A 14,011-nucleotide genomic window follows, 5' to 3' on the forward strand; every position below is an offset into this window, starting at 1 on the left:
TAGCTCCTCCATCCCAAGCATCCAGTTTATCTCACATTGGATTGATACAAGAATTACATTAAATCATTCAACACACTCTAGTAATATCAAATTTAAAACTTCCACGGACAATAATTTTCATAATATTAACTAAATTGTTTCTTTACGCAAATTATAGGCCTGATTTAAAACTCGGCCCAAACACCCAATTAGTTTGAGCTCGTTTGACGTGGTATAACTTGAGTTGCACAATCCTATGTTCAAGGATTAGATTGAAATACTAAAATTAAGTAACCAAATAATTTCATATCCAAACAATTTCATATGCACGTTTATCTTATAGTGTAAGCACACAATTCCTAACTCCTAAGTTTATATCTTCACATGTAACCTGACTCCTACTCGGATGATATTGTTGATTAAGGTGTTGTCTACTCCCAATTCACACAGTTGTTGTTCAACCCTTGTATATTATAACAATGTAAAGATGTGTTCAAACGAGTAGCTAATCGAATGAATGTAAAAGCACGAGAGTGACAAAATAGCTACATAAGCCAAGCATAACATTCAAAGACAAGTTAACTTGTTTATCCTTTGTTCTTATGTGTCTCAAGCGTTGTTAGGAAGATAGCTAATGTAGGTCACACCCTCTCTCGAATGTACTATACCCAAGGATTGCACACAAAAGCTCATATGATCCAAGCCCTCACCCAAGATGCCACTTCTCTCAAATGTGATTGATCTAGATTATTTCTAACTAAGTTATTCATCTTTCAAATACTATAATTATGTCTAAATGCATTCATAAGGTTGTCGATCAAACGAATATTAAAGCACAAGGAAGATTAAAGCAACGACATGAGCTAGGCATAGACAGTCAAATATCACAGATATAGAAATCAAAGTATCAGATCCATATAATTCCATAATTCGATTAGTTCATCATGTTCTTGACAGAAGTAATAAAACAATTGTTTGTAAACATAAATAAACTGAATAGAAGATACCCTTGATTGATGGAATCTTGATTGGGCTTCATCATTTTTGGGCTTAAACAGGAGCTTCATCCTCTTTTTTCATTCTCAAGAATGGTGGTTTTTAAGTGTTTTGTGGACATTTTATTTTACAACAAACTGAATTAATGATATTTATGATCTAAGATCCACCAACAATGAAGATGTGAATGGTGGTTTTTTAGTGTTTTGGGACATTTTATTTTACAACAAACTGACTAAATGGTATATTTCGTTCGTCCCATAATTATATATGTGCACTTTTTATTTTCTTTTGTCCTATAAAAAGATGTGCATTTTTATTTATGGAAACTTGTCCCCAACCATTATAGATGAATATATGGTAATTGAGTTTAATTCGATTTTGGTAAAAAGAAAAATTGGGCGTGACCACCGGTGTATTAGAAGCAAAATGAATGGTCGAAAATAAGATAATTCCATATAATATAATTAAGACTACTCGCATTTTCTTTGTTTGTATGTAATGAATTTCTCATTTCTACAATTTCAAATATTATGTGTCATGTACAAATAGTCCAAAAAAAATTGTAATTTTTGTCGGGTATGATTCAGAAAATGAACTTGCAAGTTGCATAATATTGGGCCGTTGGGGCCCATCTAGTTTTATAGGGCCGGACTAATGTTTCCATACTTTAAGGACAGCCACATCAATTTCCACATGCAATTTATGCGATTTTATTATATTCAATTTTATTGTATTTTGGCTGCACATATATATTCCTTTTTCAGGCCACATATTGATGCCTCTCTTTCGTACTGAATTTGGACAAAAATACTAATGACCAAGATAGATTTGTGAGAATATTTTGAGATATTAAAAACAAGGATCCAATGGTTTTTTTCTAATTCCTAAATTATTATGCTTTTGGAAGAATTGAAATTGATTTTCCTAATAAGACAAGAGTATGTTTCCTACTGAGAAGAGTCTTAATTACTGTGCATCAATTTTACCAACATGTCTTTATGGTCATGAGTGCAAATTTTTATAATTTTAGTAATAATTTTAAAACACTACTACATTTTTTTTCTGTTAATTTTGTTCCCTGGATCTTTAAATTTGAGCCAAGATGAAAGACCAGATCACCTAAGTTTTAACCAAAATCAGAAGCAACAAAATATGGAGTACAAAATTGTTATTCGTAAATATTGAGCTAAAACAATTAATTAATATTATAAATATATGAATATAAACATATAGTATGTGGATCTCAGTGTTGTTTTCGACACCTTGTGCATCATTCACCCCACACACCCTTTTAAGTTTTAAACCGTCCTAAATACATGATTAAGTTTCAGTATTATGTGTTTTTAATTTGTAGATGTGATGGTGAATTCCTATATTTCGTATTTAAAACTGATTAAATTCAAGTAAATGGATTTTCTTGTGTAAGAATAATATTTTTATTATAAAAGATTTGGAGATTAGTAACTATTCAGTAGTGTGAATCACATGAACATATGTAAAAAGCTGACACGTTTAATCTGAGAAGGAGAAATGATTACTTTCGAACTGTTCCAGTGAAAATCACGAAAAGAATAAAATTTTCAAATACACGACAATATATTGATGACAAATAAACAAATTAGGGAGTTACTGTATATGGAAAATATATACACCTACTAATTAAATGGAATTAAGTGTATAATTATTTTCTTTAGAAGTGATATTTTCCAATTGTTATGTCGATGAATCCGGGCCTGGATCTAGTATTCGACAAGAAAATCGAATTAATAAAACTATTATTTTATAGAGATAATGTTGATAGTACTAGATAACGTTTCAATTATGAGGCAATATAATTATAGAGAGAATGTTGATCATTATTTATTTGTAAATAATATTTCCATTATGAGGCTATTTATAAAGAGAATGATGATCATTATTCCTTAATAAATAACATTTCCATTATGAGGCTATTTATAGAGAGAATGTTGAAAATTACTGAATAACATTATCTATGGAGCAGAATATTTCACGAAGAAAATACAGTAGATTATTGTCCAAAATTCTAATTATATTTTAATCACTTTTAGGCTAAAAGCGAGTATCGTTTCAGTCTAACTACTAAAGAAGCTTCTAGAAAAATATTAAAGGCGAAATACCATATTGTCACTCTTAAATTTTAAACCAGAAATAGCTAGCATCCACGTTTCTGCAATTGATTTTCCGGTTTCGTTATTTTATTAATAATATTAAGAAACGTGCATTTATTGTTATCGTAGAAAATAAATGTGTCATATTGTCTTTATATTTATTTACATATATATTTGAAACTTTACACTACGACAAATTCACACTTCAACTGTAAATCGCTATTAAATACAGTACCTAGCTAGCTACTAAAATGTTGTCCGATCTAATCACTCAGTTAATTATAGGAATGAATATAAGTTGTAAGATGGACATCTAGATCAGAGAAAAGCTTGCTAAATACCAAACATACATAATAATATAACCAACGACCAAATTGAATTTAGAATAATGAACTGGAAACAGCAAGGTTTTGAATATTTAGTATAGTTCCTGTGCAATAATGAAGGTTCTGAATGGACTAAATAAAAAATTACTCCCTCCGTCCGCGATTAGGAGTCTCAGTCAATTTTGTGCACCCGTTTTATAAAAATTATAAAAAATAGTTAAAGTGGAGAAATGGTAATGTAATATCTTTTTTACTTTACTATTTCTCCACTTTAACTATTTTTTATCATTTTTATAAAATAGGTGCGCAAAAGTGACCGGGACTCCTAATCGCGGACGGAGGGAGTATATTTTTCTGAAAATTGATAATTAAAGGTAAAAGACGCATACATAAAAATCTGAAAGAAAATAAAGGTGGTATAGTGGAATATTAAACTGAAGCCGCAACTCTACCAACTTCTGAAATATAGCTAGCTTAAGAGACCAAGATTTAATTAATACCTATAAGATTTTTTCTAATACTTGTCTCTGCAGATTATCTAACGAGCTGATGTGATCTCAATATTTGTAAATTAATTATTTTAATAGTGATATATAAATTACAAAAATAGAATGTATCGGATTATAATAAAACAAAATTAAATATTATTTAAAATGTAATTTAAAAATATTTTTAAAAAACATCCTTTGATGCATAACCTCTTGATAATCATTACAAAATTCAACTTATAAAGTTATATTAAATTTAATCGAAAACAAAAAATATGTGCGAAAAATCAAAATGTAGTACATGGAATGTGAAACACAAGAATTGCACCGTTGAATCTGATCATGTGTATATCACGTATACATATCAGAACCAAGTTCAAGAAACAAGTGAAACCTAGCATACTAATTATCATATCTAGGATTAATGTAAAAACAATTAAAACTGATAACTTGCATTTATGCATATCATGATGCCCATGTACATATTCTACATTTTCTGAAGTTCAAAATTATTAAATTGTGGAAAATGACTACGTTTTGTGTGTTTGCTAGAGCCTGGTTAATGGTTCCTAGTCCGTAGAGATTTATCGAAGAGAAGGCAAAACATAAGAGCAGGGGCGGAGCCACATGGTCTCCTGGTGGGGCATTTGCCCCCCTCAAAGTTTTATATATACGTATATTTTGTTTTGTAAATTTGCAATTTTATTCATATTTCTTTATAAATGTCCCAATAATTACCCCAAATTTTTCTCATGTACTATAATTTTGCTCCTCAAGTAGAATTTCTGGCTCTGCCCTTGCATTAAAAGGAATAGAAGAAAAATATTATGAAACTATTTTATTTATTTTTATTAAAATATTAATTTAAACAAAGCAATAGAAAACTGCCATGTTTTTGGACCACTTTAAAAAAAACGTCCAACTAATTGAGTTGACAAACACTTTGGATGTTTTTATAATTTAAACCAGTTAAAGATTAAACAAATTGAAGTAACACTTTCGTACGTTATGGACTTCATGATCTAATAATTGTAGTATGAATTTTTTTGGCTAGAAGTGGTGTTTATTTTAGTGTTATGTTATTTATACATGGCAAGTCTAACTAGAGAAACTTAACAATTAGTTATAAAGAATTCTCTTATAACTATTCCATGTCATACGCATATTATTACACAAATTAAAAAGCAGTGTGATCTTCTTTCTCATTCTAGTTTCTTTTACCACTTAATCTATTGAATTTATATTTCCAATAAAAGTACGAGTTAAATGACAATATTATAAATATAGTTAAAATATAATATTTCAAAAAATGATACTTAAATAATGTACTACTCCCTCGGTTATTCATAGTTGAGTCATTTTTTCATTTCGGAAAGTTTCTTCATAGTTGAGTCATTTCCATATATGATAAGTAATTTTTTTCTCTTTCTTACTTTACTCTCTTTTACTCTATTCTCTCTACTTTATTCACTTTATACTTTATTCTCTATATCTTTTCCTCACTCTTACCTTTTTATCTATTTATTTAACACACTGAACATTTATTTCTAAAACTCCGTGCAGAAAAGTTCCGCCTCAACTATGAAGAAACGGAGTGAGTATTTGATATTGAATGGTTGATTTATAAGTATTAACAATTAGTGTAATTAATACTCCATAGTATATGAAAATATGTTATTGGACATATACTGAAAGACTCATAGTATACGAAAGAACATTTAACAATCTAAACCTAATCACAACTTAATTATCTGTTAGAAATGACAATAATATACTGTACCTATTTTCTATTTTAACTTTTTTAGAATTGATCAACCATTTTCCTACTTTAGTCTTTTAGAAAGAACGAGGTTTTTTTCACAAATTCAGTTTTTATATACCATTGAAACACATAAATCGGCTAAACTCAATTTAAGACAAAAAAAAAAAATTCAAAGTAATTCTGAAATATATTTTAAAGCCAACCTCAATCGTTAAATGATAGTTTAGTAGTAATAACATTTCTATGTTATAATAGTACGAGAGTGATCAATTGCTAACTAATTAGTAATCTCAAATTAAGACTTAATCTTAACCATTAGAATATGACCCGTACTAGTATTTTTGTAATTATATAGTACTATCAAATAAAAACTCATGTCGTGATATTCAATTTAATAATCATTAAATATTTTATCATTAAACAATGTATACACTTAAAAAAAAATAAGAGAAGAAACTGTAAATACGATAAATTAAACAGAATAAAAATAAATGTCGTGATTCGTGAGCGCTCTATATCTCTCTCTCCCCATTAAATAGTAGAATGAGATTTTAGGTAAACCGAGATCTTCATTTAATTTTCAAAATTGCTATCGTATTTATATAATTTAATACTACGGAGTAATTCATTAATTTTAATTTTATTACGTCCAGCTCCGGGACATCGACACTTTAAAAATTTACTTATTTTATTTGAATAAGTTAATTTATTTTTGTGGTGCGGACACTAGCTCAACAAAATACAAATCATTTTCCAGCTAGTGGGGATACGTGAGATGTTAAACTCATAGGAGTAGTACATAAACGAAAATCAATTTCAATTTGGAATCATTATAAAGCTATCAATAATTTCAACTCGAATACGAGGACAGCCAACACTCAATAAAAGGCTGCACAATCATGTTAGAAAATTATTTTCCCACTTTATAAAAATAAAACCTACTCCATTAATTTTTCACGAAAACAGGCGCAGTTGAGTATTGAAATTTTTTTGGAGAAAGTAGTTAAAATTGGACAAAGTTGATGAGTTGTTTCAAATAGAATTCTTTTTTTAGGGATGGAACAAAATCAAAAAATTCAAACATAATCCCGAGAAAAACTCAATTTGAATTAAAATGCAGAATATATCATTAATTGCGATCGTGTTTGCACACACTCCCTTCCACGTTGAAATATTATACTATTATCACAAAATCGACGTAACCGAGTAATAGTTAATTCACATGATGTAAACGCTATTGGTAGAAATAATAATATAATATTAATGAGAATGAATATAGTTGACCAACGACCATCAATAGCGTAGATCGGATCGAGCAAATGGGAGGGGCGGAACAATATGGGCCGTTGGAAATTAGCCGGCACGTATTTACACTCTTGTACAAACAAATACTATTACTAGTACATGTCATAAACACATAAAGTTTGGTAAAATTCTTATCTAATTTTAATAATCATTCTTAAACATTTACAAAGTTTGGATTTATACAATCAATGAAAATGTTTTTTTTTGAACCGCAAGGCTTTTTCTTTTTTTTTTTTTCAGATAAACAACATTGTCTAACTCACCAATGATAATGTCCACACAAGATTTCTTGACTGATATACTCCCTCCATCTCGTAGAAATATCTCATATTTCCTTTTTCGTTCGTTTCAAAGAAATACTCCTCTTTATATCCATTTAAAAACTTTTTTCTCATTCTATTTTATTTTATTATTTATGGGTCCCACCAATTACTGCACAATTTCAACTATTTTTACTCCTTCTCTCTTATTTTATCAATCATGTATCAAAATCCGTTCCTATTTCTATCGATGTATGGATGGAGTATTAGATACGATTTCATAAAATATTTCGTAGTAGGATAATTATGAAGAAAACATTTTTACTAATTAAATGTTAAATGTTAAAGATGCGAGACGGATCAAAATTGAACCACCAAAAAGTATAGAATTCAATTTTGGTCATATTTATATCATCTTACTGAAAACAAGCGTATGTGAGAGGAACATTTTGCCCAATAATTTTCGCGGCCTATAAAGGCAGACACTCCAATGGTCCCGTGGCTGCTATGCGAACAAATCATTTGGTTTTTTCCCTCCTCCCTTCTCTCTCTCTCTCTCTTATTGGCTGCTACTGCGTGCTCTGTGTGTGTGAGAGATAGAGAAGAAAAAACAAGTAGAAGAAATAGTCGCAGGTCCAATCAAAGCAAGTGTGAATAATTGCAATGGGAAGATCCCCTTGCTGCTCCAAGGTTGGGCTCCGAAGAGGCCCTTGGTCCACTAAAGAAGACACTCTTCTCGCCAATTACATCACTCAACACGGTGAAGGCCAATGGAGATCTCTCCCAAAGAAAGCCGGTAACTAACTTCATTTAATTTCCCCCCTCTCTCTCTCTCTTTGTATACTAATTAATGTAGTGTAATTTGGTGCAGATCTAATGAGATGCGGCAAGAGCTGCCGGCTGAGGTGGATGAACTACCTCCGCCCGGGGATAAAGCGCGGCAACATAAGCGAAGACGAGGAGGATCTCATCGTCCGCCTCCACGGCCTCCTCGGCAACCGCTGGTCCTTAATCGCCGGCAGATTGCCAGGTCGAACGGACAATGAGATCAAAAACTACTGGAACACTCACCTCCTCAAGAAGCTCAACTCCGCCGCCGCCCCCCACAAGGACCTCCCCCACCTCGCCACCAAGCAGCACAAGAAGAAGCACAAGAAGCCAACCCCTCCGCCGCCGCCCAAGACCAAAGTGTGCGTGCCGAAGCCGGTCAGAGTGTCGTCGGCCTTCTCCCGCAGCAGCAGCTACGACAGCTTGGCCTCCAACAGCGACGCCGCCTACGTGCCGGACAAGGAACACCTCTCATTCCCGCCGGTGCCCTGGCCGCCGATTTTCGAGCTCGACGGCCCCGATGATTTCCTCGACGGAGGGTTTATCTTGCCGGTGCTTAACCACTCCGCTTCCATATCCAGCGATGTCAACATGTTGGACCAGGTCTACGATGAGTACCTCCAGCTTCTCTAGAAGATTTACTACTAATAAATATGGAATCATTTTAAAAAATATATGTAAATAAATAAAAAATATGTATGCTTGTGCCATAATAAACTACTCCACTACTTTTATTCTTTTCTTTTTTTTAATTTAAAATCATTCTAACTAATTAATGTGGGTACAACACAATTTGGTCCCGCAAACTTTCAAAGCCTTGTTCCATTATATTGGGATTTTTGTCTTATTGATTTACCAACACCTTCAAATCTATGAATTGCTATCGTAAACGAACATTTCCAATTGTTGTGGTGTTACTACTATTGCTCAGTTAACAAAACATCGTGTCATCTAGCAACGCTACTACTACTAATTAAATGTGTGTACCCAAAATTCAATCAAACATTCCAAACATTGTCTATTAGTAGGGATGTCGAAGACACTAAATTTGTTCCATTTAGATTGACCACGGTGGTGGCCCTCTTGGGCATGCTCAAGTCACCATTTCTTGGGCATGCCCAATAAACTTGGCCCTTGTCCATAAAACTTGGCCACCACAATGGTGGCCCTCCGCACCACCAATTAAAATTATTTTCTTAATATTTTTTTGTTACATTTTAATTTTAGCTATAATAAATATTATTTGCATATAATAATTAAAACACATAGTAAATATTATAACAAAATTATAACAAAAGTTTCGCTGTAATATTATAAAAGGGAAAATTATACAACGAAATTTTTTGATACAACACGAACAACAAAGAGAACTCATATCACGCGGCGCCCCCTCCTCTACGGTTCCAGACCTCTTTAACCAAATCAGCCTGCAGTGTTGAATGTGATATTTCACTCCGCATATCGGTGAAGCGCTGAATCAAGTATTCATTACTGCGTGGTACACCCATCTGCAGGGGAGGGATTGCAATAACGTGACTTGTGCTAGCACCATCTTCCGGTGCCCAGCTCTGCAGCAAAGCATTCATCATCAATTATCATATTGTGCAATATGATACACGCAGTCATGATGTCTGCGACATCATTTTCGTGCCATAGTCGAACGGACACCGTATAATGGCCCATCGAGCTTGGAGGACTCCAAAAGCCCGCTCAACATCCTTCCTAGCACCCTCTTGTTTTTTTGCAAAATAGGTCTGCTTCGGCCCAACTGGTTGTCGGATCGTCTTGACAAACACGGGCCAACGAGGATATATTCCATCGGCCAAATAGTATGCCCTGTTGTACTGCGTGCCATTGGCCACGAAGCTGACCTGCGGACCCTCACCCCGGGACTCATCATTGAAGAGATGCGATGATTGTAGAACGTTGATGTCGTTGTTCGACCCAACAACACCAAAATACGCATGCCAGATTCGCAAGCGGTAGTCAGCAACGGCTTCAAGGATCATCGTGGGATGTCGCCCTTTGAAACCAGAAGTGAATTGCCCCTTCCAAGCCACCGGGCAGTTCCTCCACTCCCAGTGCATGCAATCGATGCTGCCCATCATGCCCGGAAAATGATGCACAGTCCCGTGCATATTTATCAGTCGCTGGCATTCCTCGGCCGTTGGTTTCCGTAGATACTCCCCTTTGAAGATTTCTTTGATACCCTTGCAAAACTGTCTCAGCGTCTTAAGGGCAGTCGTTTCGCCCATCTGCAGATATTCGTCGAACATGTCAGCAGGCCCGGCATAGGCAAGCTGCCTAATTGCCACCGTGCACTTTTGATATGTCGACAATCTGGGTCGACCGGTGACATCATTACGCAAGGTGAAGCATCTGTACCGCTGAGACAAACAATACGCAATGTGGATGAAGAGTCGTTGCGACATTCTGAATCGCCAACGAAAAATCTCCGGGGGATAACGGGGGTTATCACCAAAGTAGTCTTCCATCAACCGATGGTCGGCTCCGGCATGGTCACGGTTGATATACCGCCGACGGTAGATCGGCCGAGGGACCGCCGCCGCCGCCGCCTCCTCCTCCTCGTCCGCTTCAGCTTGCACCGCTGCAACGAGTTCTTCGAACTCCTCATCGATCGCTCGTTGAAAATTTTCATTGTCGGAATCCATGTTTTGAAACTAAATTGAAATCAATTGGAAAGAGTGGAGTTTGGTTTGGGGTAAAAAAAATGGAGGAGAAATGATGAATATATAAAAAAAAATTGAAAAAAAAAAATTCGGGGGCCAAGGGTCGCGGCTCTCGGCCCTTGCAGTGGTAGGCCGAGTCGCGCGCCCAAGAGCCTCGGCCTGGCCGAGAGCTCGGCCCTCTCTCGTCCACCTCCCAGGGCCTCGTCCACCTTGCACCTCAGTAGTGGGGGACCGCGCCTAGGCCGCCTCCAGGTCAAGAGCCGCGGCCCTCCCACTGTGGATACTCTTAGTTCTCTTAAGAATGTACACCTACACAGCTAGAATAATTATTTTGTCATCCAGATTTAGTAAATTGGCTTCTCATTGTTATAATATTATTATAAGATTGACCACATGGCTTTATTAAAAGAATTTATACTACACATTTTATCAATCAAACTAGTTCAGCAGGTTTCAAATCCCTTTTCAAATTATGGTTTAATAAGATACTAGCTAATCGGGTTAAAAGTTTTTATCTCTAACCCTACCCGTTCGGTTTTCAGGATTATCAGGATGCTACCAAGAAAATTAACAGGTGATCAATCAAACGCATAATGGTAAAAATTGGTCATTATTTATAGAATATTAAATAAATTTTGAGATATATGCTTAAACTCAAACATAATTAAATATGAAGAAATAATTTAAGGTTTGTATAAATAACATAAAATATAAACATATTTTGAAAAATTTTATCGGGACGTACTCGAGCTACAAAGTAGATAATAATTCACACTTAAACTCTTGCATTCGAAGTACAATAGTATAAAACAAAGTGTGACAACTGACAAGCAAAATAGAATTTCACATAAATTAAGTGGGGTATTTCATTCAATTCAATTCAATTCAGACCACAAATAAGTAGGGTATATTGTGATATTGCATAATTGGGTGATAAATTGTTTTCCTCGACATGCCAAGGATCAGAGTCGATGCATTATATAATAAGGTTTCCTTTGTAAATTGTCTTATTTTATTTTAGTATATAGTCAAGTGAGACAATTAGTTTTACACATTGTAAAAAAGTAGTATTGTATATATGATGTGTTATTTTTAAATTAAATATATTATACGAATTTAACTTTTCAATATGAAGCTAGTAATTTTGCAATAGAAAACCACCATCATACATGTATATATACAGTATACTGGCAAAAACTCAACGTAGTTATCTTTTATAATAAAATGATCCTCACAAACATTATGACTATACATTAGATATTATTATTAATTTGCTTGCATTATTACTATGTTCGGAAATCCAACATAGGATTTTGTTTTTATTTATAATCACTCTCTTAATATATAAACTAATTAATAATTATTAAGCTAAGGATCATATGGCAATCTATAACTTCTACAGCTGGGAGTAATATTGAAATTCAACCATTGTTATGCTACGTATTGTTGGTATCTTTTGATTATATTTTGACGGACAATATTGTAGCATAGTCTAGTAGTTCCCACGTGGATTTACTTATGAGTAAAAAAAGAGAATATAATACTATCATTATTTGCGTATACCACTACCTACTTGTGTGGAAGTATTAATGATTATGTAATTGTTACCCACAAATATCTTCTCAAGTCCCATCCACATTATTTTTCCCAACTATATGTTTTTCCTTTTCAATTCATCACAATCAATTATTTTGATACGCATTTACTCACATATCATTTCCATCAACTAAAATACTTTTTACAATAGCCCAAAGTATGTTCATATATATAGTGCATATATTTAAATTATATTTCGAAGAAACAAACTCAACTAGTAATAAACAAGTCACTGATTTAATTGACAGAGCATGGCTGTGAGCATCTTGATTAACCATTGTGCCAGTTAATTTTGGTCAATTAAAGTATACAACAAAACAAATACTCCGTAATATATGCACTTGAAAATTGTTTATAACTACCCATTTTTAAAGTAATGTATAAGTGAGATTAGATATCAAAGAATATTAAAGTATATTCAATACCAAGCTAGTTGATTGATAAAGCACAAGTCTAAAGGAAGGGACCACTTATAATAGTAGTTATTAAATGATCAATTGCATATGTTAACATATTTTTCTTTATAAAGAAATTAAATGGCAGTCGTTATATGTTTGACGTAAGCAAACAACCGACAGATCACAAATTTTGTAATTATTTTATGAAGGGAAAATTTGAGGGTATCAATTAAGTCAATAATAATATATATGGAAATGCTTATGTGTAAAATCAGTGTGCCCTATACGTAATCATTTGTGCAACAATCTAGAAATATATGAATATAAATGACCATCTTTATCACGATTGCATTCGACTTCAACTAATCAAATCATAAATCAAATACCAACTCTTTTATTCTGATTAACCTCCCATAAGTCAAAGACGTAAAATTTAAAGGAAGAATATAAGTCATCATCTTTTGTTAATTAGTAGTACTACCAAAAGTTTAATTAAAAGTTTTTGTAAAACTCATTAATAGTAGTTTAAGGGAAAATATAGGCTCGTCTTACACAAAAACAAAATGAATGATGATATATTATTATTAATGTCACCATTATTTGAAAGTATCCTTTTTTATTACGATGACTAATTCCAATCAATTCGAAATAAGGTTTATTTCTTTATATTTTATACAAAATTATGACCTTACTTTTTCTTTTCGAATAATTACGGTAACACGATTTGTTCTCAATATGAATAAAACTATGAGATCGACATATTTAAAATCACAAAAGCAAAAAAATTATTTTTGCAATACACAGATTTTTTTTAATTAAAAACTCAAAAAATTATATGGAAAAACGTATTCGATTTTTTTTATTAAAAAAAACTCAAGATTTTCTATTTTATTAGTAAAAAATAAAATATGCTTACGTACGACGGAAGGTGTAAAATTTACAAATCATAAAAAAGTACTCCATATAAATTTGTTTGAAATTAAATTACATGTTACCATAAATCTATAGTAATAAACTACTGTAATAGTAATTAAAAGAAATAGTTGATACCTGATAGTACTATATTTACTTACAGAAATGTATAAACTATTGGAAATTAATATAATCACCAAACCAAAATTTCTGAAAGTCACAAAACCAAAATTGCAGAATATTGAATAAAAGAGTATCAAAAAAGTCAAATCTTCTTATAGATACATCTATAAGAGTATCAAAATAGTATCATCTACAAAATATTATCTTCATTCCTTG

The 14,011-nt window shown here is 32.9% G+C and overlaps 2 protein-coding genes across 2 annotated transcripts; one reads left to right on the forward strand and one right to left on the reverse strand.

Moving 5' to 3' along the window:
• The first annotated feature begins 7,740 nt into the window (after positions 1-7,740).
• On the forward strand, positions 7,741-8,814 carry LOC125210951 (transcription factor MYB1-like). Its single transcript, XM_048110602.1, has 2 exons — positions 7,741-8,044; positions 8,120-8,814. Exons 1-2 carry the CDS (start codon positions 7,912-7,914, stop codon positions 8,707-8,709), a joined length of 723 nt encoding a protein of 240 aa, XP_047966559.1. The 5' UTR covers positions 7,741-7,911; the 3' UTR covers positions 8,710-8,814.
• Positions 8,815-9,452: 638 nt separating this feature from the next.
• LOC125210374 lies at positions 9,453-10,748 on the reverse strand. The gene is made up of 2 exons (XM_048109931.1): positions 9,774-10,748; positions 9,453-9,644 (listed from the first exon to the last, which is right to left on the reverse strand). The coding sequence occupies exons 1-2, from the start codon at positions 10,746-10,748 to the stop codon at positions 9,453-9,455; spliced, it is 1,167 nt and encodes a 388-aa protein (XP_047965888.1).
• Between the last annotated feature and the right edge of the window lie 3,263 nt (positions 10,749-14,011).

This window comes from Salvia hispanica, chromosome 3 (assembly GCF_023119035.1).
Source record: "Salvia hispanica cultivar TCC Black 2014 chromosome 3, UniMelb_Shisp_WGS_1.0, whole genome shotgun sequence".
In the NCBI taxonomy this organism is placed as follows: Eukaryota; Viridiplantae; Streptophyta; class Magnoliopsida; order Lamiales; family Lamiaceae; genus Salvia; species Salvia hispanica.